The sequence below is a fragment of the Sarcophilus harrisii genome, chromosome 5 (genome assembly GCF_902635505.1).
Source record: "Sarcophilus harrisii chromosome 5, mSarHar1.11, whole genome shotgun sequence".
NCBI lineage: Eukaryota > Metazoa > Chordata > Mammalia > Dasyuromorphia > Dasyuridae > Sarcophilus > Sarcophilus harrisii.
The window spans coordinates 157,594,578-157,616,978 of record NC_045430.1 but is presented as its reverse complement, the minus strand read 5'-3'; the positions used below and the strand labels follow the sequence as shown (position 1 = coordinate 157,616,978).

At 33.9% G+C, this 22,401-nt stretch overlaps 1 protein-coding gene across 1 annotated transcript in view; it reads right to left on the bottom strand.

Annotated features, from left to right (window-relative positions):
- ZNF277 (zinc finger protein 277) overlaps positions 1-22,401 on the bottom strand; it is a 152,534-nt gene that overhangs the window by 42,772 nt on the left and 87,361 nt on the right. Inside the window, exons 3-4 of the mRNA XM_012550970.3 lie at positions 20,255-20,343; positions 19,834-19,916 (exon numbers count right to left, since the gene is read on the bottom strand). Coding sequence (XP_012406424.1) covers positions 19,834-19,916; positions 20,255-20,343 — 172 coding nt within the window. The remainder of the gene's footprint in view (positions 1-19,833; positions 19,917-20,254; positions 20,344-22,401) is intronic.

Below are 22,401 nucleotides of genomic sequence, written 5' to 3'. Positions count from 1 at the left end.
GGATGTTGTAACAGTAGTGAGAAGCAGAATGAAACAAAGCCTTCCTGCTGGGGGGGCTGAAGGCTGGGCTATCACACTAACAGGAAGAAAGATTTAGGTTGGACCTCAGAGCAAATACTGAGGCTTTTCTGCAGCGGTATTGTTACTGGAGGCCTTTTCTTGTATACAGGTGCTTGCTAGAAATAAATATAAGTCTAGATATCCAAGTTTGCAGCGAGGCTCAAGAGAGCAGATTGTTAAATTTTCATTTTGAGCATTTACACCTTGGAAGGCTTCATTTATTGTGCTGTTGATTGTTTAGACTTAAGAAAATGATACAGAAAATATTAGTAGTGCAGATTAAACTTGAAAAATGTGTTTTCAGGGATAATTATTAAACATTTACCAGAGCATCAAGACAGACATACCTTTACTATACCATATGGAGGAATGGATATCAGAACTTTGTCTCAAAAATGTTTCTCTCAATCTCTGTCTCTGTCTCTCTCTCTCCATCTCTGTCTTTCTCTCTTTCCATCTCTCTGTCTTGGTCTCTGTCCCTCCCTCTCTCAGAGTCTTGTCCTGGATCATGTGTTTATATGTTGGATCTTGCTGTGAAACTGCCTGATATCTTGGGCACAGGATTGGTGAGAATGAGTTTATGTTGCAGGACAGGTGAAAACTATATCCCAACAGCACTTTCTTAGATAGTCCCATATTTCCAAATTATGTCAGTATTAAAAGTCATCGGATCCTATCCTATTTGAAATTCCCTCAACTGAAACTGATTGTTTTATCTGCCCTTTCACTGATTTTGCAGACTCCAGAGCCCTCCTAGTTAGGAGTAGTTCTCTCCTTTCCTCTTGAGACCACGTTATTTCTCTAAAGTTCCTTCCTTCTATTGATTATGGATCTGCTTTTACTGCTACCAGTTTTGAGTCACCCACTCCACCCCACCTACTTCTAACCCAAAACATTTACAGATTAGGTATCTCTGCTTTCTAGCTATTATTTAGGACACAGCTGAAGGTTGCTACAAGAAACTACATAACTGAGTATCACATGAAAAATTAAGTCAAATATGATATATGTCTGAGAAGGGAAGATATAATGAAATGTTTTTTCTGTGCAGTAAAATATAGGGACTTCATGGAAGCTGTTTTTCATTGGAACCGGAGGTTTTGTGGTATATTTTTTAGTGCCTAGGGTTGTCAGATGCTCAATCAACAGATAACTGAACATTATTTTACACAAGCATTTTTTCCTAGGAATATTTGGTGAATTGCTCAGCAGTGATAAAAGACAAAAACTTGACTATAAATAGAGATTTGGGGGAGAATTAACTGCATGTCAAATATGTTAGCATGTGATTGTTAAATCTAGATGTGAAACAAACCTAGGAAAGAGATTTAGAAGGACATAAGCATAGATGTTGCTATTGATACTCTAATTTGGTGAACTCATTAGTGCTTACAGGTTTAATGATCATTTCTATGCAAATGACTCCCAGAGCTTTATGACCTGACTTAGTTTTTCCAGTCTTCTAGTCATGTATCACCAGTAACCTATTAGATATTTCAAAATAGATGTCCTATCAGCATCTTAAAACAGGACTCATTATCATTCTAACTAATTCTGCCTTTCTTCTGAAATTCCTTATTTCTGGCAAGGGTACCATTACCCTTTCATTTCTGCAGGCTTATAATTCTGCCATCATGTTTGATTCCTCGGTTTCACTACCATATATTCAATCAGTTGCCCCAACTCTTGCCATTTTGATCTTTATTACATCTCTTTTGTCTATCTCCTCTTCACTCACATGGCCTAGATCAGATCAATATCACTTCAAGGCTAAATTATTGCAAGACTCCAGGTTAGTCTTCCTTTGTTCCACTGTCCACATAGTTATCAAAACAACTTACTAATTTCTAGGCAAATTTTAATTGCTCTCTGTTAATTCTAAAGTAAACTACAATTTTCTATGTTGGCATTTAAAGCCCTTTACACTATGGATCCAACCTAGCTTTTTAATATTATTACATTATTTCTCTTCATGTTCTCTTAAGTCTAACTGAACTTTAAAATAAAACGAAACACCAAAAAACTGTTCTTCATACACAATTTGCTACTTTCCATTTCTCTGTCTTTATGGCCTATGCTCTTCATCTTTATCTTTGTAAATCTCAACTTTCCTTCAAGGTTCAGTTCACATGTCATCTTCTACATGAAGTCTTTTCTGATTCTCCTAGTTGCTAGAAACTCCCTCTCCTGAAATCACTTTGTTTCTATTTTGTTAACAAACACACACACACACACACACACACACACACACACACACAAACAAACATACACACATATATACAGTTTCCCTTGTTAGAATTAACTGCTCGAGAGTAGGAATTATTTTACTTTTGTCTAAGTATCTAAGTATTAAATACTTAAAACACCATAACCAATCCTTAGTACATTGCCCAAAATAAAGGGGGGGTAATAAACAGTTGTTAGTTGATTTAAAGTATCTCTACTCACTATTAGAAAAGTTTGTCCAACTCTATTCCAAAAAAGCAAAAAATAAAAAATAAAAAAAGATGAATATTTACAAAAAATACGGAATGTTCAGATAAACAGAACAAGAAATAGAGAATCTAAATAACCCAACATCATGGGAAAAAAAAATGAAAGGGCCATAAATTAACTTCCAACTAGGAATATAAGGATTTCCTAATAAATTCTGTTAAAATTTCATCTGGAAAGAATATTCAGGGAAATAATGGGGGGGAAAGTTTAAAGAATGTAGAATTATCAATACAAGATCTCCAATTATACTACAAAGCACTAATTCTCCAAATGTTTTGATATTGGTTAAAACATGAAGAGGTCAACCAATCGAATAAGTATACAACATACAGAAATAAACAAGCTGAAAAATGCTGAGAGGATGGTTTGAGGGAACTGAGAAGACTTGTATGAACTCCTAAAGAGTAAAGTGAACAGAATCAGGAGAACAATTTATATAAAACAACCCACACTGCAAGGAAATGCAACTTTTAAAGTATTAAAAATTCTAATTAATGCAATTAGCAACTATGATTCCAGAGGACCAAAAATAAAGCACTTCCTTGAAACTACCTACCCACCTGATAGAAAGGCTATGGACTCAAGCTTCAGATTGGGAAAAACATTTTTTTTTTTTTTAACATCACTGATGCAGGAATTTGTTTTATTTAACTCTGAATATTTGGTATATATTTTTTAAATCTAAATTGGGGTACAGATGTGGAAAGGAGAGAAAATAAATGCATATTACCTGAAATTTTTTTTAAAGGAAGACTCTAAAATGCCTACAGAATTAAATTGAAACTCTTTATCCTAATACTGAAAAATCTCTCAAGATTGTGTCAAATCTTTTTTTTTCAAATACTACCAACACAAAAGTTGAGCTCATATAAATCTGTACAATTTCTTCTTTGAACATGAATTTGCTCACTCTGTTGTTTTTATCCTGATTGTTCTTTGTATGACTTCACTTAAAAAAAAATCATACTTGCCCAGCAAGATCTAATTCAAATGCCATGGTCCATGAGGTCTTCCTTCATCAACCAAACAAGAACCTCAAGTATTGAATTTGTACCATTTAACACGTGCTGTTTTGTATTACAGATAAAATCTCTTGGAATTTACCTTTAAATATACACATAATCTAGACCAATGCTTCCTAGTGATTTTTGTTTTTTCAAATCCTTTGAACAATAATAAAAAATGTATTGTGAACTCTAATGATAATTTAATATACAACTTATTTTGAATTTATTTTACTACTTTTTTTTCCCCTCACTACTGTTTCTTTTTACTATTTTGCAACATTTATTACTTAAGTTGCCATTGAAGAATCTTTAGCACAAACCCCTTTGATCATCATCATGAATTCCCAAGAGGTTTGAGAATTAGTAAATGGGAGCCACTGTTAGACTATAAACTCTCTAAGGGCAAGGTCTTACCTGGAACAACTGTCTACACCACACATATTCCTTGTTTTAAAGAGATACTCACTAAATGAAGGAACACTCAGTTTACCTAAAATATACAACGTATCTAGGGGAGGCAAATGTGAATTCATCTATAGATGAATTCTCTAACTGCAAAGACTTAGTTATAGTTGTTCTCATGATGATTTCCCCTGTCACCATTCTACATATCAATATTGTAGGCATGATTGTACCCTTGTTTTTTATTTTATACATATCAATTGTATGTTGCCTAATTTTAACATTAAAAGGATATTTGCTAGAATAAGAAACTTGCCTATTAAGAATATTATAAAATAAAAAAAATTACATGCAAAAAAAAAAGAACATTATATATTATAAAATAGGAAAGCTATTATGTTATAAAAAAATAATTCAGGAAGTTTTTACGAATTGAGTAAAGTTTTCATTCTAGCGAAAAGATAAAGTCATTGACAGCCTGAATACTCTACCCTTATGATTTGAAAGATCTCGGGTATATGTTGAGATATTGTATGTTGATTGTGCAGTTAGATGAGTAAATTCAGTGGGCATATTTGTTACCATGGAAACAAATTCTGAGAAAAGAACTCAAGATGCAAATTTAAGGCAAATCAAGTAATATGCTTGCAGCTCTTTTTAAATGGAATGTGAGAGTCTTTATACAGAACTTTGGAGGAAATTTCAGGTGTGGCAACACTGTATTACATTGAGTTTTGCTTTTTTTTTTTTTTTTTTTTTTTAAATCCTTTTAAGACCTTAATTAACCTGACAAAGAAGTGGTTTTCTTTCTAGTTGCTTCAAAAGAAGGCAATTTTGTATGATGTTTGCTTCTTCCAGAAAAGAGTAATAACATGTAGACATTTCCTCCTTTCCCCTAAGTGCATTGGACTGAAGTGTCTAAAGGTATCATATTTTATATTGGAGTCATTGAGTTACACACTTAAATACTAAAGAATTTTGGTCAACTTGATGATCAGCCATGATTCCAGAGGACCAAGGATGGAGAATGCTCTTTATCTCCTAATAGAAAGGTGATGGACCAATTATAGAAAATAAGAGTCATCTTTTTGGATATGGTCAATATGGGACTTTAAAAAAATATATTTTTGTTTGTTTTTGGAACTAGGTCTTATCTCTCCCAGGTTAAAAGTACAGAGGCTACTTACAAACTTGACATTCCCTACACACACATACACACACACTCTCTCTCTCTCTCCTTCTCCCTCCCTCCCTCCCTCCTCCCCACCCCACCCCAAGGATCACCACAAAAGCTGTGACCTACTCTCTTATTTTTTTGGGTCAGAAAGGCAGCCTCGTGACTCACTGTTCCTGGAACTCACCATGCTGGTGCTGATGTTGGTTTAGACATGAGATTGGTCTATTTAATCTCAAAACTCCTGAATTCAAGAGACCCAAACTTCCCACTATAGATGTGTAGTTACCATGCTGGGTAACTATGCATATTTATTTTGATTTTCTTTTTTGGAGGAAGAATGGGGATAAAAGAGAGAGAAAATAATTATAAATTGAAAATAAAAAAATTTACAGTTAAATAAAGTCTAATCATTACTTCATGAGAGGTTAAATAGTTTAAAATTGGAGACCCTGACAGTTATTCTTTTTATATTAAAAAATGTTCATATTCCTCCTTTACTCAATTCAGTTCATCAAAAGAGAAAGAGGGGTTTTTCTAAAACCAAACTGAAATATTCCCACTGCTTACAAAATTTATGTTGTCTTTGTTATGGTTAGTTATTTTAATGAAATGGATTCAATGGTCCCAGTAACAAAGGAATTTCCTTACATTGAGCAATAATACTTCACTCATAAACCTGGTGAGTTCTACTGATTTGTAAAGATACTGATCCCCATAATTCACTCTTGTAGACAAATTCTGGGCCTAGACTTGTCATGGGTAGAAAAGAATAATTTTTAAAACTCTTTAATAATTTTTCTGAAGTGTATAAATGGCTAAAAGAAGAACTTGCCAAACTAATTACTTCCTTTTAACCATATCAAGGTTGAAACTTGGATCTTAGAGAGGCCAAGCCCAAAGCGGCCTTTTACAGATCCTCTTAGAACACTATACAAAAACTTTGTGATCATTGATTCTGAGATGTTCTGGGTTTAAAATAATACTTGCTCCAGGTAGTTTACCAGACAGAAGATATGTTACTGAATGGGAAAAGCCTTTCCGAACTTGGACAGGAAGCACTTTAAAAGGTGCCCAGTAAATGCCTGTGAGGTCTAAGGATTTCTGGACAAACACTTTGGAACATCCTTACCTCAAATTTATAGAACCACAGTCTCTAGAGATGGACACTGACAGATTTAGAAGAATATGTGTTTAGAAAGTGGGAGGAGAACAGCCTCCCTTTTTTTCAGACTAAATTCTGTTTCTTCAAACAGGAAAGTCTACTATACCTTACCTGTTTTTTTGTTTTTGGTTTTGGGGTTTTTTTTTTTTTTTTAGTGAGCTTATCTAGCCTCTCTATGAAGGACTAAAAGGGTTTGTGATTGGCAGACTGTAGGGTGTTATCACTGATGGAAACAGGGTTGAACTAGTTGGTCTGAAAGGTCCCTTCCAATCCTAAATTTATAACCTAATGAATCTAAATCATTCCATTTATCCTTCTTTCCCACTTCTGGTCTTAAGTCTCTTTTTGGTCACAGTTATACCTTCAAGACATATATTGACAGCACTTTGGCCACAGAGTGATAACTTCAGGTTGATTTTGAGGAGAAAATTTAACACTTGTAAGTGATAAAACAGTTACCTGCCATAGAGTTGTCCTTTGCTTAAAAAGCTTTGTTAATTCCATGGTGCCCCTAGGATAATGTATTCTTGTGTTTAACATTTAAAGCTCTTCAGAACCTGAACCCAATCTATCCTGCTAGACTAAGTTTACACTATTTTCATGCATTCCACATTCTAGACAAATCAGAATTAATTAGAACATAGGAAGCAATTGTTCTCCATATGAGAGATTTCATTTCTTGTGTCAAGCCTTTGCAGACTACCCCAAAGCTTGGAATGCTCTTTCTCTTCCTTTCCTAGGTACCTTTAAAAAAAAATTATGGAATAAAACAAGCATTTTTGTAACATAGTATAATAAAAAAAGATAACTGCATATAAAACTACAAATCTGTTATGTATAACTTGCTATTCCTTTTTACTCTAACATGAAGTTATCATGTAAATTTTTTCCCCACCCATCCTAGAGATGGCTACCATTAGACACTAATAGGTACATATGTTTATGTAAAATTTTTCTGTACACATTTTTATTTATCAGTTTTTTCTGTGGATGTAAATAGCATTTTTTCCCATATATCCTTTATAGTTAATTTGGCTATTTGTAATAGTCAAAATGATTTATTTGCTCAAAGTCATTCTTAAAACAATATTGCTATGACTATATACAATGTTCTTTTCATTGTATCTATTTTTGCTTTTCATTATTTCATGCAAATCTTTGCATATTTTTCTAAGATTATCAAGCTCATCATTTCTTATAGCATAGCCAACCATTTCCTCAGGTGATGGGCATCCCTACAATTTTCAGTTCTTTATCACGTCAGAGAGAGAGCTGCTATAAATATTTTAGAATATATGCATTCTTTTAAGGAACAAATCAGGAATCACCTTTTACACATTGCCTTTATTATTCTTCTCCACCCCAATAATCAATGCTCTCCCTTATTTCTGGCAGCGCTTTGTATTTATAACATGTACATTTTATACTCGAGGACAGGAGGTATTTTTGTTTATATCTTTGTATTCTCGGTGCCTTACAAATGGTAGGTACAGAATAAAAATCGAGGTCTCACAGAATCATACAGTTGGAAAGTTGGAACTGACCTTTATAGCTATCTAGTCTAACTCATACACAAAAGGAATTGCCACTATCATAGACCTGACAAGTGTTCATCCAGGCTCTACTTAAGATTTCTAAAAAGAGGAAACTCTTCACCTCCTGAGGCAGTCACTTCTGGATAGTTCTAATTGTTAGGAAGTTTTTCCTGATATTAAACTTAAATTTGTCTCTTTTTGACTTCCACTGAAACAAAAGAAGTACGATCACTTAAAGCCTGAAGATAGCTATTGTACCCACATTGCTCTCTCACTCCACTTTTCTTCTCTGGACATAATTCTTTCAGACAATCCTCAAATAATGTGGATCCAAAGTCCTTTACCATCCTTGCTGCTCTTCTGCAAACTCTCTACCTCATTAAGTCATTCTTAAATAGGAACATCAAGGCTTGAATCCATTACAGCAGATTAGGTTTGACAAATGCAGGGTATGATGGGAATATCACCTTCCTATTACTAGAAGATGAGTCTCTTAATGCAGCCCTCAATTCTTCTCCATTCCATTTCTTCACTGAAATAGAGGAATAAGAGAAATCCACATTTCTAAAATTTAAAAATTCCTATTTCAAGGCCTTACTAAACCATGCTGAAATAGCTGGGTTTTTTGAAGGTTCTTAGGGTCTTGCCGATCTAGAAAGCTTTCAATGGGGTTTGAGTACAGACCATGTGTCCATCCATTAGCTTGGCCACAGAGTGATAAATTATTCCATCATGGCAACTTCTGAAAACTATCTACTGCGATGGAGAGGGCCGTTTCAGTGTATGGTGTAACATATACAATAACACAACAAAATCATGGCTGCTTGAAGTATATATGGGTGTGGGAAATATGTGTACATACACATGCATATTTGCATATACATATATGTACACACAAATATGTATAAAAGCGTGTCTGTGTGTATGTGTGTGTGTGTACGCAAATTTCTTAACAGAGCTCTCCAAAAATGAGATGGACTGCCTCAGGAGGTAATGAGTTCTTTTCTTAAAAGTCTTCAAGTTGAGACTAGACCAACTGTCTGTGTCTGTGTGTGTATATGATTTAAATCATTTATATATGTTTAAATAGAAATGTTTTAAATAAATATATTTAAAATTTTTATTCATATCTTTTATTTTTAGATCACCTTAATTTTCAAATATTTTTAGCTTCTTGCCTTTTCCTAGCAAGCCATCCCTTATAACAAATAGTAAAAGAGAAAGAAAAAAAGCATTTCAGCAAAACTAACTTGTCAACTAAATCTGACACTTCTGTGTCAGACTATCATAATGTTCCATTCTCATAGTTTTCTATCTCTGTACATAAGAGAGGAGGTACATTTTATTATCTGGGCCCACATTTAGTCATTATAATGGGATAGTTGTGAAGTATTAAAAAAATAATATTTTGACTAAACTAGGCTGGGCCTACTACTTCTAAGCTGATTCTGATAATATTATTGGTAGGAGATAAGATAGAGTCATTTGGACAATTAAAATAATATATGCAAGGTTAATATGCCAAATGATTTCACCCACAGCAAATGTTAAAAAAAATCACTTTAGAATAAAATATTGTTTTAAAAAAAATACCATATTAAAACACACACACACACATGGACCTCTCAGTCATAAATCCATGAGTTCTGCGACTTTACTAAATTAAAAAACACCGCTGCCCTCCCCCGCCCCCAAATCCCAAACTAACAACATACACAAGCTTGAGAGACTAGGTTTTTTTTTTTTTTTTAAATGGAATTACAGAATTGAGAAATGAAAAGGTCATAAATGTTGCCTTTTCAAACTTCATCAATGGAGTTGATTAAATCAAATCAAATTTTAGAACAAAGCAGTTTTGGAGAAAAACTATCATTGTATAGTTCAAAGAGCAATTGATGTACTAGTTAAAGGACACCAGTAAAGAACCCTATGCCTATATACTTAATGACATGGAAGAGATTAGGGCCCAGTCTCCTCTGTATTTACAAGTTGAAAGTAGAGGAAATGATAAAGAAACTTTAGGTATATAGCAGAGGTTTTCCTGGCTGAATGTATAAGATACTTTGAGTGAGGAAAAAAAAGAAAGAAAGAAAGAAAAAAGGGCAGTCCCTCAATGGTTTCTCCCTCAACTAATGAATGAAAAATCATTATTAAGCACTTGCTTTTCATGTGCCAGGCACCTGAGAATTGGAAAAACAAATTCAAGTAAGGCAGGCAGTCACTTGCCCTCAAGTAGCTTACATCCTAATGGGCAAAGACATGATATAATGTTCAGGGAACTAGCCAAGGTGCTTCCTGACCTTTAAACACCAACCTGCATTCAATCGCCTTGAAGAAGGCAGGTTCTTCCCCCTCATCTCTAGCTCTCTACTTGTGAAATGACACAGATTTTTTTTTTAAAAGAGAGTCAGTTATAACTCATGGTCTAACATATCCAACCTTTGCCTGGATGAAAATATCTTCTACAATATATTAAACAAATATCTCATTTTCCATAGATGATCTCTAATGAAGGACTTGAGAAAATGCTTTTTCCTTTTGGCAAAGTTCAATTGTCAGGGTTGTTTTTTCTTTTATATCATACCTCAATCTGACTGTGAAACTTCCATCAATAGTTTTCTTATTGTGCCCTCTGGGGAAAGGCAGAAGTTTAATATTCATTCCATATGACAAATCTTCAAGTACTTGAAAATAGCTATTTCACAGTTTTCTCTTCCTCGGGTTAAACATCTCTCAGTCTTTCATTTGTTCCTTGTATGGCATGCTCTTTAAACTTCCTTGAATTGGTTAGCAGTCGCAACATTCTGAATTAGTAATACTATTGAGACAAATAATTATTTCTCTCTTGTATTAATAACTAATTATTGAATCAGAACCAAGATTCCCTCTCTCCCTCCTCTCCTCCCCAGCCTTTCTATTTCTTCATCCAGAAATCAACCAGTGTGGAAAATCTCTCTAAAAGACTCTCCCCCCGCCAGGATGACTGAGAGCTAATAAAAGATTGTAAAAGAAATTTTAAGTTTAGGCTAGTCCTGCTCATTGTGTTTGCTCAGACCAGTATAGGAAAATGTGGATTCTCCCTTTGGTCAGAGAGATGATATAGAAATTAAGTAAGTCTCTTTGACCAAGATTTGGGGTTATCCAAATCACATTACCCAAGACCCACATAGTAACATAACCCACCCTTTCATCATAGTATTCATTTTCTCAATCCTTCCACATGAACAAATGAGTATTTCTGTATGTATAGCAGATTCTGCTGAAGGAAATTTCGAACTTTTGGGATGTGATTAAATAGGTTGACTTATTACAGTCAAATTGAAGATTTATTTTAGGGAAAACAGGAAGATGTGCATCAATGTAAAACAGTGAATATCACTGAGAACTTTTCTGTCTTGACCTTGAGAGTATAGATCCTAACTTCAAAATGTTTGGGCATTTATTAGATCCTTTCAGGGTGCTACTTCTCCTGATGTAGGTTTAATATCTTTTTATGCCTTTTTACACTGGTATAACTTGTGCTGTTGGAATCTGGGCATTATCTTGCCAAAATTTTTTATAAGTATTAATATGTCTAATGATTTTTCTAAATTTAAAAAAGCTGAAGTGAAGCTAAAAGCATACTTCATAAATGGGAACTCGTAATGCAGAGTATGGACTTGACCTATTTTTTATTTTATATTGATAACAGCCAGATATTCACAAAATTGTTTGTGATGGATGCTGAGTTCTAAAGGTAGGATGATCCAAGCCTGAATTTTCACAAGAGTTTGATTCTTAATATAGTTTCCGGAATTAAAACTTTTGGCCTAGACTTAGAAATATTTCAAAACAACAATCTGTGTAAAGGGATTTTGCCATTTTGAAAACATAAAAGAATACTGGAAATTGAGAATCCATTGCTGAAAGGTAAATTCTTTTAAGGCTTTTTCTGTGGATTGTTCTTCCAAGGTTATATAAACAGTGAGCCCACTGTTATGGGAAGGTCTTTGGTCTAAGAGAGCGACAGCAAAATTATCATCCTTATATTAAAGGGCTGACATAATTAATAACATGATTAAAGTATCCAGAAATTACGTGCCTCGAGCTTTTTGAGTGTCACACTATTAAGCAAACACCATGTTGATAGGTATCATGGTACAGGAGATAGAGAATTGGCCTTAAAGTCAGAAACACTTGAGTATCAGACAACTAGAGACAGCTTCAGCACACAGCATGAGCAAGCCATTTAATCTCTCAGTGACCCAAAAAACTTGAATAATACGAATTACAAAGAAGCTATTAATTTTTATTGGATAGAGGGGATTCTTCACTAGAAGCTCTTGTCTAGATCAATGAAATCACTAATCTTGTCCACAAACAAAACTGCCAATCACTACCACCCTTTAAAATATATGTTTAATATAATTGTACATGTATAACCAATATCAGACATCTTGGGGAGAAAAGAGGAGAGGGAAGGAGAAAAAAAATTGGAAATCAAAATCTTACAAAAGTAAATATTGAAAACTATCTTTACGGGTAATTGGAAAAAGTAAAATACTATGATTCTTCAGCCTAAGATAAAGGAAAATGACTAAACTGAGGGAATATGAAAATTAAAATAGTAAGTAATGAAAAAATAAATGTCTTACCCAAAGTACTGCCACTAGAACTGAGTCACAGAGTGCCAGACTTATTTTAAGATAACTTGTTTACAATTCCAATGTCCAGACTGCTTACCAAATGGTAAAGTCACTAATGCATTAAAAACTCTGATGAAAGGATCTTTAGAAAAATAGAGTGTAGAAATGCTGAGCTATTTACCTACAGGCATAGCAAACTATGAGTCAGATATTCCCTTTGAGAACTTAGTATTGTGGCAAAGTGAGTTGTGCAACTGGGAGATAAATCTGTAAGGGATTAAACCCAATAAATCAAAATGAAGGAAGGTTTTGGAAAAGTCCAACTCATCATCTAGTATCCATGTATGAATGAATCAAAATAGTTTGGGAAAGATAGGAAAAACTGACTTTATGGGCATAGACACTTCAGGATATATACTTCAGTTGGCCATGGAACACTCCATTCCCAACTCCTTTTGAAGAACACACTTTTTCCTGTTGACCAGGGTGTCATTTAATAGTGCCAGAGGTGTCACTGATACAAGGATGATGCAATGTTTTTCAAAATGGGGGAAATCAACTTCTCTTTTATAGGTAGAGTCAATATTCTTCTTCCTAGAGATTTTAGGTATTTTCTAAAATAATAATTTGAAGTTCCTTGAGGACAGGGACTGTCCTTTGTTTTTGTTTTTTTTTTTTTTTTTTGTATTCCCAGAGTTTAGCACAGTGTTTGACACAGGGGAAGCAATTAATAAATGTTTACTGATTGACTAGGAAGGACCCTAGAAACTATCTGATTCAAATTCAAATCCAGCCTCAATCACTGCACAAATCACCCAATGTCTGCCTCAGTTTCCTCCTCAGTGAAACAAGGATAATAGCATCAACCTCCCAGGATTCTTGTGAATGTAAAATAACCTATTTATCTAAAAGGCTTTGAAAAAATTCAAGAGCTACTTTTACTTACCTAGCAGCAGATTCCATTTAACACTTAAAACTCTATTAAAGAAAGAAGTGTTTTAAAGATTTTCAGAGATTCTCTAATCTCCACTGTATTCCCACTCTAGAATGGGAAAGTTTCATTACATCAAATTTCTGTAAAGAATCTTGAGTGGTCAGCTAGACCAGCCCTCAGCTTTGAGAAAGGGCATTTAAAGAATCACTAATAGATGAGTACCACTTGTATAAAATAAAAAAGCTAATACATATTCATTGAAGGTGAATTGCATGCAAGGTACAAACATCCACAGCTATCATGATAACCTTTATATACTATTTACAATTATTTAAGCAAGTATAAAATATCCATTTGCTTGTAGTAAAATGTAGAAGGATGTTACAATAATAACTGTTTGTGATAGCCCATATCATAAAGAGTACAAATCTTATGTTATTAGGTAAAAATAAATTGGTAATGATGAGAACCCCATAAAATTCACTCCCCCACACACCAAGAATTATATATCAGAAGTTCACTATCCTTTAAAACGTAATAGATAAAAATTTTCTACCACAAATGTGCAGTCATTTCAGTCATATTCAACTTTGTGACCCCATTTGGCGGTTTTCTTTAGCAAAAATACTGTAATAGTTTGCTATTTCCTTCTCTAGCTCATTTTACAGATGGGGAAATTGAGGCAGAGTTAAATGACTCAGCCAGGGTAACACAGTTAATAAGTATCTTAAGCTGTATTTAAATTCAGGTCTTCCTGCCTCCAGACCTGGAGTTCCAGTCACTGTGCCACTAAGCTGCCCCATACCACAAATACAGTTTCCAAAACATCCCCGAGAATTCAACAAATCAATTCTACTGGATTCAGAGGATCATTATAAATAAATATTACCTATAAATGCCTGGACCTAGCACTCATTCATAAATAATTTTATTTACTAGATACTGCTATACCTGAAAGCACATGGAATGAAAAGCCTTTAAAACATAAAAATCTAACAAAGGTTTTGAATTGAAATTCAATGAAAAATTGAAAACTCTCCAGCAATAGGATGAGGGGCATCTCATCCCTGTAATCCTTACTGCTACTAAAGTAGTTAGCATCTCCTATTGGATTTATCTTCAAAGTGGTTCCAGCAAATCAATGGAAGACAAGCTTCTATGTCTATACTTTTATTTAATTACAAAAAATGGTCATTCTGTCCATTTGCACATTAGCCCAAAGACATGAAATTTTAAAGAATATTAGACTAATAACATGGCTTTAGATTATTTCTTTCTCAACTGTCAAAAAAGATAGGAAGAATGATATTAATAGCGATAATAATAACAGCATCTCCTACTTGTATAGTGCCTAAGATTTTCAAAGACCTTATTTCTTATTTGATCCTCAATATAGTCCATTTGAGGAAACTGAGCTCCTAAGAAGCCAACTGCCTTTCCAAGGGTCATATAGCTAGTAAAGCTCTGCCAAGGCTGGCTTCAAAGAGGGATCTTTATGACTCCAAGCCTAGGGCTCTAGTTTAAAACATTTTACAATTCAAAGGGATATGGGCAATCTCTGTGGCAATAAAATAAAACTATTTCCTCCTGTTCTTCCTACAATTCAGTAGAGGTAGATTAATTATCCTCTCAGCATCTTTCACCTTTCTGAGTTGAGGAGCATTAATTTTTAATTAATTATTAACTTTTATTTTAATTTTTATTAATTATTTTAAATTAATTATTAATTAATAACATTAATTTTTTAAAATTCAGTGAATGATTTGGTATCCTTTGCAGAAGACCTAATACCTATCACCATCAGTAAATAAAAGCATAAGCAACAATAACCATGGCGTTTTCTATTCTACCAGAGATAACACAACATAAAAACATTTACCAAAAAATGGTCAGTAAATACTCATTAAGTCTCAAATACTGATGGACATCAGCATTTAGATTCACAAGTTAAAAATGAAATTGTGACCCAATTTTGTCTTTGGATGCTGATGAGTAACATCCTTCAACTTTCAGGGTAACAGCAACCTCTGAGTTTCTTAAATATTTTAGGCACAATCTCCAATAAGGAAGCTTTTCCTGAAAGTCAACTTTTTTTCTTGGGGTTCCCCTTCAAGTATTGAGCAATACAAAACAGCACAGGCGCAACATTCCTATTTTTCTGCCAGTAGTTGATATGTTGAAACTCAATTCCTTAGCATTCTGGGTACAGGCAGGAGGCATTAATTACCTAAAGTAAAACACCTAAAATAAAGCAAGCCCTGCCATGTCAGGAAAGATTTAAATCAATTAAAAAAAAAAAGTAACATCCAGAGTGCAATGTTCTTTCACTCTTGCCTCAGGTTTCCTAGACAGTAATTACAGAAAGCACAGAAATGACACAGAATTGTTGAGAAAGTCAGTTTTCTGCTGGTTACCAAGATTGCCAACTGGTTCCAAACCAAAACCCACTAGCAAAGGATTGCTTAACTGGATGCTAAGTGCCTGACATACATGTGATATGATCTGACTAATATCTCACCTTCTTGAAAGCCATCAATACCTCCCACCCTTTCTGGAATCATAATGTTAGAAGCAGATGCCATCTGCTTGCTACACAGGAGAGAAAGACCATATTTTCCTTTCTTCTGTGAGACTCACTGGGGTGACTCGAAGGGAAGAGGCAAAGGCGAGTGTGGGCTGAACATCTAAGAAGTGTGAACAAGGAGAGTGGGAGACAGAGAGTTAAATGATTGGCTTCCTTCGGGGCTTAAATAAAGTGGGTCTATATAATGGTTGGGGGGAGGAAGGAAGAAAATACAAGTATCTTGCAAGCCAGGAGAAATCCTAGGGCTTGAGTTCATTTTTCTGGTTGAAGAAAAAACTGAGGGAAATTCTGCATGAATAAAAGTAGAATTTAAGAGAAACTAGAAGAATGTGATCTATTCTCCTTGAAGATTTCTAAGACCATGATCACAACCATTGGATCACAATACTGTCTAGAAGAAAAATAACTTGTTAGGTAGCTTAAGGTCAACTCCAGCTCCAGGGGTTCTCTAAAGATACCCTACAACTTTGGAAGGTATCGCTGAATTTAAAAAGAAATATAAGACTCTCAGGCGCGAGAGTATTAGTAATTTGTTTTCTTCCAGTATAGGGAAATCAATAAGAAACCTGATTTAAAAAAAAATCAGCAACAGGAGAAAAGTGGCTTTTATCTTTTACTCAAGGAAACAGAATCTGGTTATTTGTAGGCAAAGAATAAATTAAACACCAAATACTTAAGTACTATGTGTAAGTGATTGGATTGATATAGGAGATACCTACATAAAAATGAAATTGTTTCAGGTCTCAAAGAACTTACTAATCTGACAGGGGTCTTTCATGCTAAATTTATACTCTGGGCAAATTGGTAAATATTCACAACTTATATTGGTTTTAAGTTTGTTTCCTTGGGAAGGGAAGAAAAATCATAATCATCCAGAAGTTTGGTGAGCTAGGTGGTGAAGTAAATATAGTGCCAGGTCTAGAATCAGGAAAACTCATCTTCCTGAGTTCAAATCTGGCCTGAGACAAATCCCTGGGCAAGTTACTTGGCCCTGTTTGTTTCCATTTCCTCATCTGTAAAATAAGTTGGAGAAGGAAATGGCAAACCACTCTAGTATCTTTGCTAAGAAAAATCCAAATGGAGTTTTGAAGAATGGATGAGACTGAACAACAAATCAAGTGGTTTGAATATCAATATCTCTCTCCCAATGATAATTTTATTTTTTGCACAATTGTTTACAATTATTATTCAAGAAAAGCAGGTGAGAAACACTGCTGCCCATTCATTGTGAAATGGAATTCTACTGTTTGCCACATCAGTAAATAAATTTCATGTCGTACCATCACCTTTCACTTGGTCTACTACAATAGCTTCTTGATTTTTCTCTCTGAATCTGGTGCTTTCCCTCTATAATCTCTTTTCTGCTTGGCTATCAAAATGGTATTTCTAAAGCTTTCATCTCCTGCTCAAGAAGATTCAGTGACTCCCCAGTCTCCCCATGATCAACTACAGATTCCTCAGCATTCTTCACAATTTGGTGCAGTCTATCTTTCTAAGTTGATCATATATTACTCCTCATTATGCACTTTATTCTCTAGCCAAATTGGTCTGCTTGCTGTTCTCCAACATTGTCCCATCTCAGTGTCCCTACTCCATAGCATAGAGCCTAGCACATGGGGGCATTTAATAAACACTTGATTGACTTGTTGTTTCAAACTAGTGTGAAGTAAGGAAAGGAAGAGATAAATGTGTACTACTTTTTTTTTTTTTAAATACTCTCATTAACTATTTTAAAATAGCTTTATCTTGTAGACAAAACAGAGAAAGCATAAGCCAGCTCTAGTGTAAGTATATCAAGCCAAGTAAAAATGCTAAAAAAAAATTAGCACGAGACAAGATTTTGATAATCTATTCTTTAAGAGGTGTATAATTTATTGGGGTTGGGACAGGGTAGGAATATCTGAAACTCCATTTCTTTAAAAAACATTGTCTTTTTCTCCAACAGAGAAAATTGTCAAATTGGTTAAAAATATTGATAAAATATTTATTGCTACCATTAAGAGAGCTTTTTTAGATGTTTTTTTGTTTTAGATGTTTAGATGTTTTAGAGCTTTTAAGAGATGTTTTTTTTAAATCACACAGAATTCAACTGTAGTTTCTTCTCTAATTTAAATAAAAGTTATATTTCACTGCTGAGTGCTCATAAACAACGAATGTTTATTGCTACCAGCAATTGAATTGAACATGAAAATTTCCAGTGCAAACATTAGAGAAACACTGGAAATATTTTATGTACCCAACTGGCATGAATTCTAGTAATTCAAGAAGATGGGGCTTACCATTATTGATCAGAAGTAGTGACCATATGGTTTGGGTGAATGTTAAATTAGGATATCAGTAGAGAAGATGCATAGATTAGTACATGTTGCTTTTTAAACTTCCATGTTCAGTTTTAAGTTCCCTATTTTAGTGTTAGTAGGGGAACCAAGCCATGTGTCAAATCATTAATGCATAATTATATTACTTTGACATTTTTTTGGAAAAGAGAGAAGTCAAAAAATATGGTTTCAATATCTTAACCAAAATCTGACTTTGTTTAGGTGACACAAGATCCACTACCTTCTACTTCAGTGGAAATTTCTATTTCTCATTTTGCTAAACACAATGGATGAAGGTGGGTTGATCTGCTCTTTTTTCCCTAAGCATCACTTCCACTCTACTGACCTATCATTCTATTTCTATTCTTTTAAAGGTTAATTTCCCCATGAGGCTCATCTTTCTTTTCCCTACCTTGTGCCTTAATCCTCAGAACTTCAATAAAACAGTTAAATGATCCATATGGTACTCTGACCTCACAGCTCTGCATTCTCCAGTGATCTTTATCTCCTTCTGCTTCAGTTACTCGCCAACAGAGCAATACCTTGATTTTACTACCACTTGGCAATGTTTCTGCTTCCACATCTCAACACTTGAGGCTCTTGTTCTCTGATCATAATATCTATTAACCTGATCTTAGCCTTCATCAAGAACTTCCCATTTAAACTATTCTTTTAGTACCTTCTAAATATACTTGCAACTGGCCGATTTAATTCTATCCTTATGAAGTACCAGAGAATCCTTCATTCTCTTGTTTTTTTTTTTTTTTTCCTTATGTCCATTTTGCCAAAACCCAACCCTAACTTGCTTTCGTCATTTTTGGGGAGGTTCTGTTTCAATGTCAAATGGTACAATTGGAAAAAGACACAGAACAGCATGGAAAGAATATAAGGAAAATATGTGGATAATAGCTAATTTAATAGTCTAGATATACTGATTTTAGAAAAAAAGATGATGAGTTTAAAAAGAAAATGGGAAAAATAAATATTTTTTACAGAATATTTTACTTTTCCTAATTTGTTAGCTTATAGCTAATTAACTTTAAAAAATGAAACACTTCCTTAAATTTTTTTTTTTTATTGACATCATAGAATCTTAGATTATGGTAGAAAAAGAAGTAATTTTGAAGGAATTAAAATTAATCTTCCTAATAGTAATCTCTAAACATTAAAAATGATACCATATTTATTGAGCCATATGTTTAATTTGTAGACTGGAATAAAGGGAGCATTAATGCACAGCATATTACAGGGAAAGGAGAGGAGGACCAAAAGAGTAATCAATTCAACTCAATGTTAGCTTAGGGCATTTTTCCATGACTACTGAATCCCTAGCATGTGTCAGGCAGTTAAAGTTACACTGAAATGAAATGAGTGATGTTGTTATCTGAGTTATGGGAAAAAGATAAAACCAAAATTTCTGTGTGGAGCTTTAAGACAAACTACTTCAATCATTGTAAGAATTAATACATTTGTTCATTAATACTTGGGTCTTTCCCCAAAACCAAATGGCACTAATAAAAACAAAATTCTCACCAATCTTTGTTTCTGTAGTTCTTCTCTAAGAATTCTATCTTCTGGTAAAACATCACATAATAAAAAATAATCATCTTGCTCTTCTGTTGAGAGATCAGAAAGACAAATGAGAAATAAATATTTCTAATTTTTTTCCTCAAAAGATTTATTTTAAAAAATATGTATACACACACACACACACACATATATATATATGTGTGTGTGTCAGAGTATATCTATATCTATCTATAGATATATATCTAAAAGGACTAATCTTGGCATATAGTTCTTTCTTAGTCTTTTTCAAATTGGGCAAGACAAGCAAAATTATTCAATTTTTAGCTATTATGAAATTAAGTACAAATCTAGTTTAAGATCCCAAGATTATTACTTTGCATTCTTGGAGTGAAAGGAATAGAAAAAAGCCAAGTGGCATACTTACCAAATGGAGCTTTGGAATTGGTTCTTATCACACTACAGAAATCTGTGATAGGCTGCTCAGTGAACCTCTTCTTCCAATATAAAACATACCTTAAAATAATCCAAAAATAGAGAGTTGAAGGGAATTTCAATACTGCTTCCTCTAGAGTAATGGGTTTTTCGAGGAGTATTTACCACAAAATAACACATTAGTTCATGATGAAAAACTGCTTGGAAGTTTGTAATAAAAAAGGAATCATATTGTAGTCTGCCATTTGTGCCACTAAATTTGAACTTAATATTCTATGAAGTAAAATTATATGGCATGGAAATTGTTCAGTTTTATTGGTTTCTCTGTACACTATTCAAAGGAAATTATTCTCTCCAAGGTCACAAAATGATGTTCTTATTGCCAAATCACTGGCCATTTTTCAGCCCTCATTGCCCCCAATTATTCTGCAACGTTTGATATTGTTGGCCATTTCCTCCTTTCTTGGCTTCCATAAGACTATATATTTATAATGCTCCCTTCTATCTTAAAAGTCCCTTCTGTCGTCATTGGCTCATTACTCTCCTGTCCCTTAAACATGAATATTTTTCAAAGTACTTTATTTGTGTCTTTTCTGTCTCTACACCCTCTTGCTTGAAAATGATATTAATTCATATGATTCAAATATCAGTTCTATGCAGATGACTCTCAAATCTACATTTAAGCCCTCTACTTCTGTCCTTTATCTCCAAATATCTGATGGATATTTATACTTGAAAAGCATTTAATCGATGGGCATCCATTCAACCGCCAATTTCTTGCCATCACAAGAGCTGATATAAATGTTTTTACACATGTAGATCATTTTCCCTCTCAAAAAGTATTTCTTGTAGTACTTTTGTGAAGACCTCTCCATTATATTTAATACACTCTAATCTGCAATTTGGGTAGATTATGTATCTACTTTGTTAGGCTGTGAAATAAGTTTGAACTAAAACAAAAGATGAAATGTGACTATCTGGAACTAGATACTAACTATGGGGAATTTATTAGAGTGTATACTAATTTCTACAGTTATTGTAATACACATACAACAAACATATGGACAAACAGACTGTAAAGTATTCAAGGCCAAGATTTAATCTTTACATCCTCAATCACTAATAGTATCTTGTACGTAGAATAAATTAAAAAACATATTTGGTGTTTACTGTTATTAACTACTACTGTATTCAGTGTTATGTTCAGTTCTTTATTAATAATCTAGAAAGTATTCATAGGAAGGCAACCAGGATGATAAAAGCTCTTAAATTTATGTTATGTGAGAATTGGATAACAAATTGGTTTGGGATGTTTATTTTAGAGAAGAGGGAGGGGAAACATGGTAGTTTGTACATAGAGAAAGAATTAAATTAGTGCTTGTTCCCAAAATGAAAACAGTGTGGGGAAATTACAGTGAGCTAGATTTGATGTAAAGAAGTACCTTCAGAAGTCAAGGGTAGCTGTTCTTGGGAGATTCTCATGCAAAGGCTGAATGACTACAATCTGCACAGACATGGGACATGATCAAACGAGATATTCCTCAGGTACATTCAAAACTTTTCCATAGCAGTATCTTAAGTGTGATGTCAATGTATAACCCAGCATCTATTAAATAGGCTAGATTTCATATTCTCCAGTAAAACTGAATATTGGGTGATTATGAGCTATATAGAGAATTATGAGATCATATAATAAGAATTAATTCTAGTACCCTATTCTCACTGGGAATGAGTTAAAGAGGGAACAATACATACACAATACAGATATAGATAGATATAAAAGTCTTCTAAATTCAGAAAGAAATTAAAGGGAAGGAGGAGAAGATAAAAGGGATTTCTTTTTAGAGGGAACCCTACTCAAATCAGATCTGGGTTAAAGGGACAATATACACATTTAGAAGAGAATAAAATTTACAAAGAAATAAGAGGGTGAGGTAATAGGATAAGGGGAAGAATACAGTAGAGGGTATAGATTAATGGGAATGGAATAAAGAGCCATATATGTATTTGGAAGGGTATAGAAATCTTCTAAAGTCAGAGAGAAATAAGAAAGCAAAGAGACAGAGTGAGAAGAAAGGATAATGATGGGATTCTTGGAGGGGGCGGTAAGTTAAGTAATAGAAGGACAAGGTAGGGGGT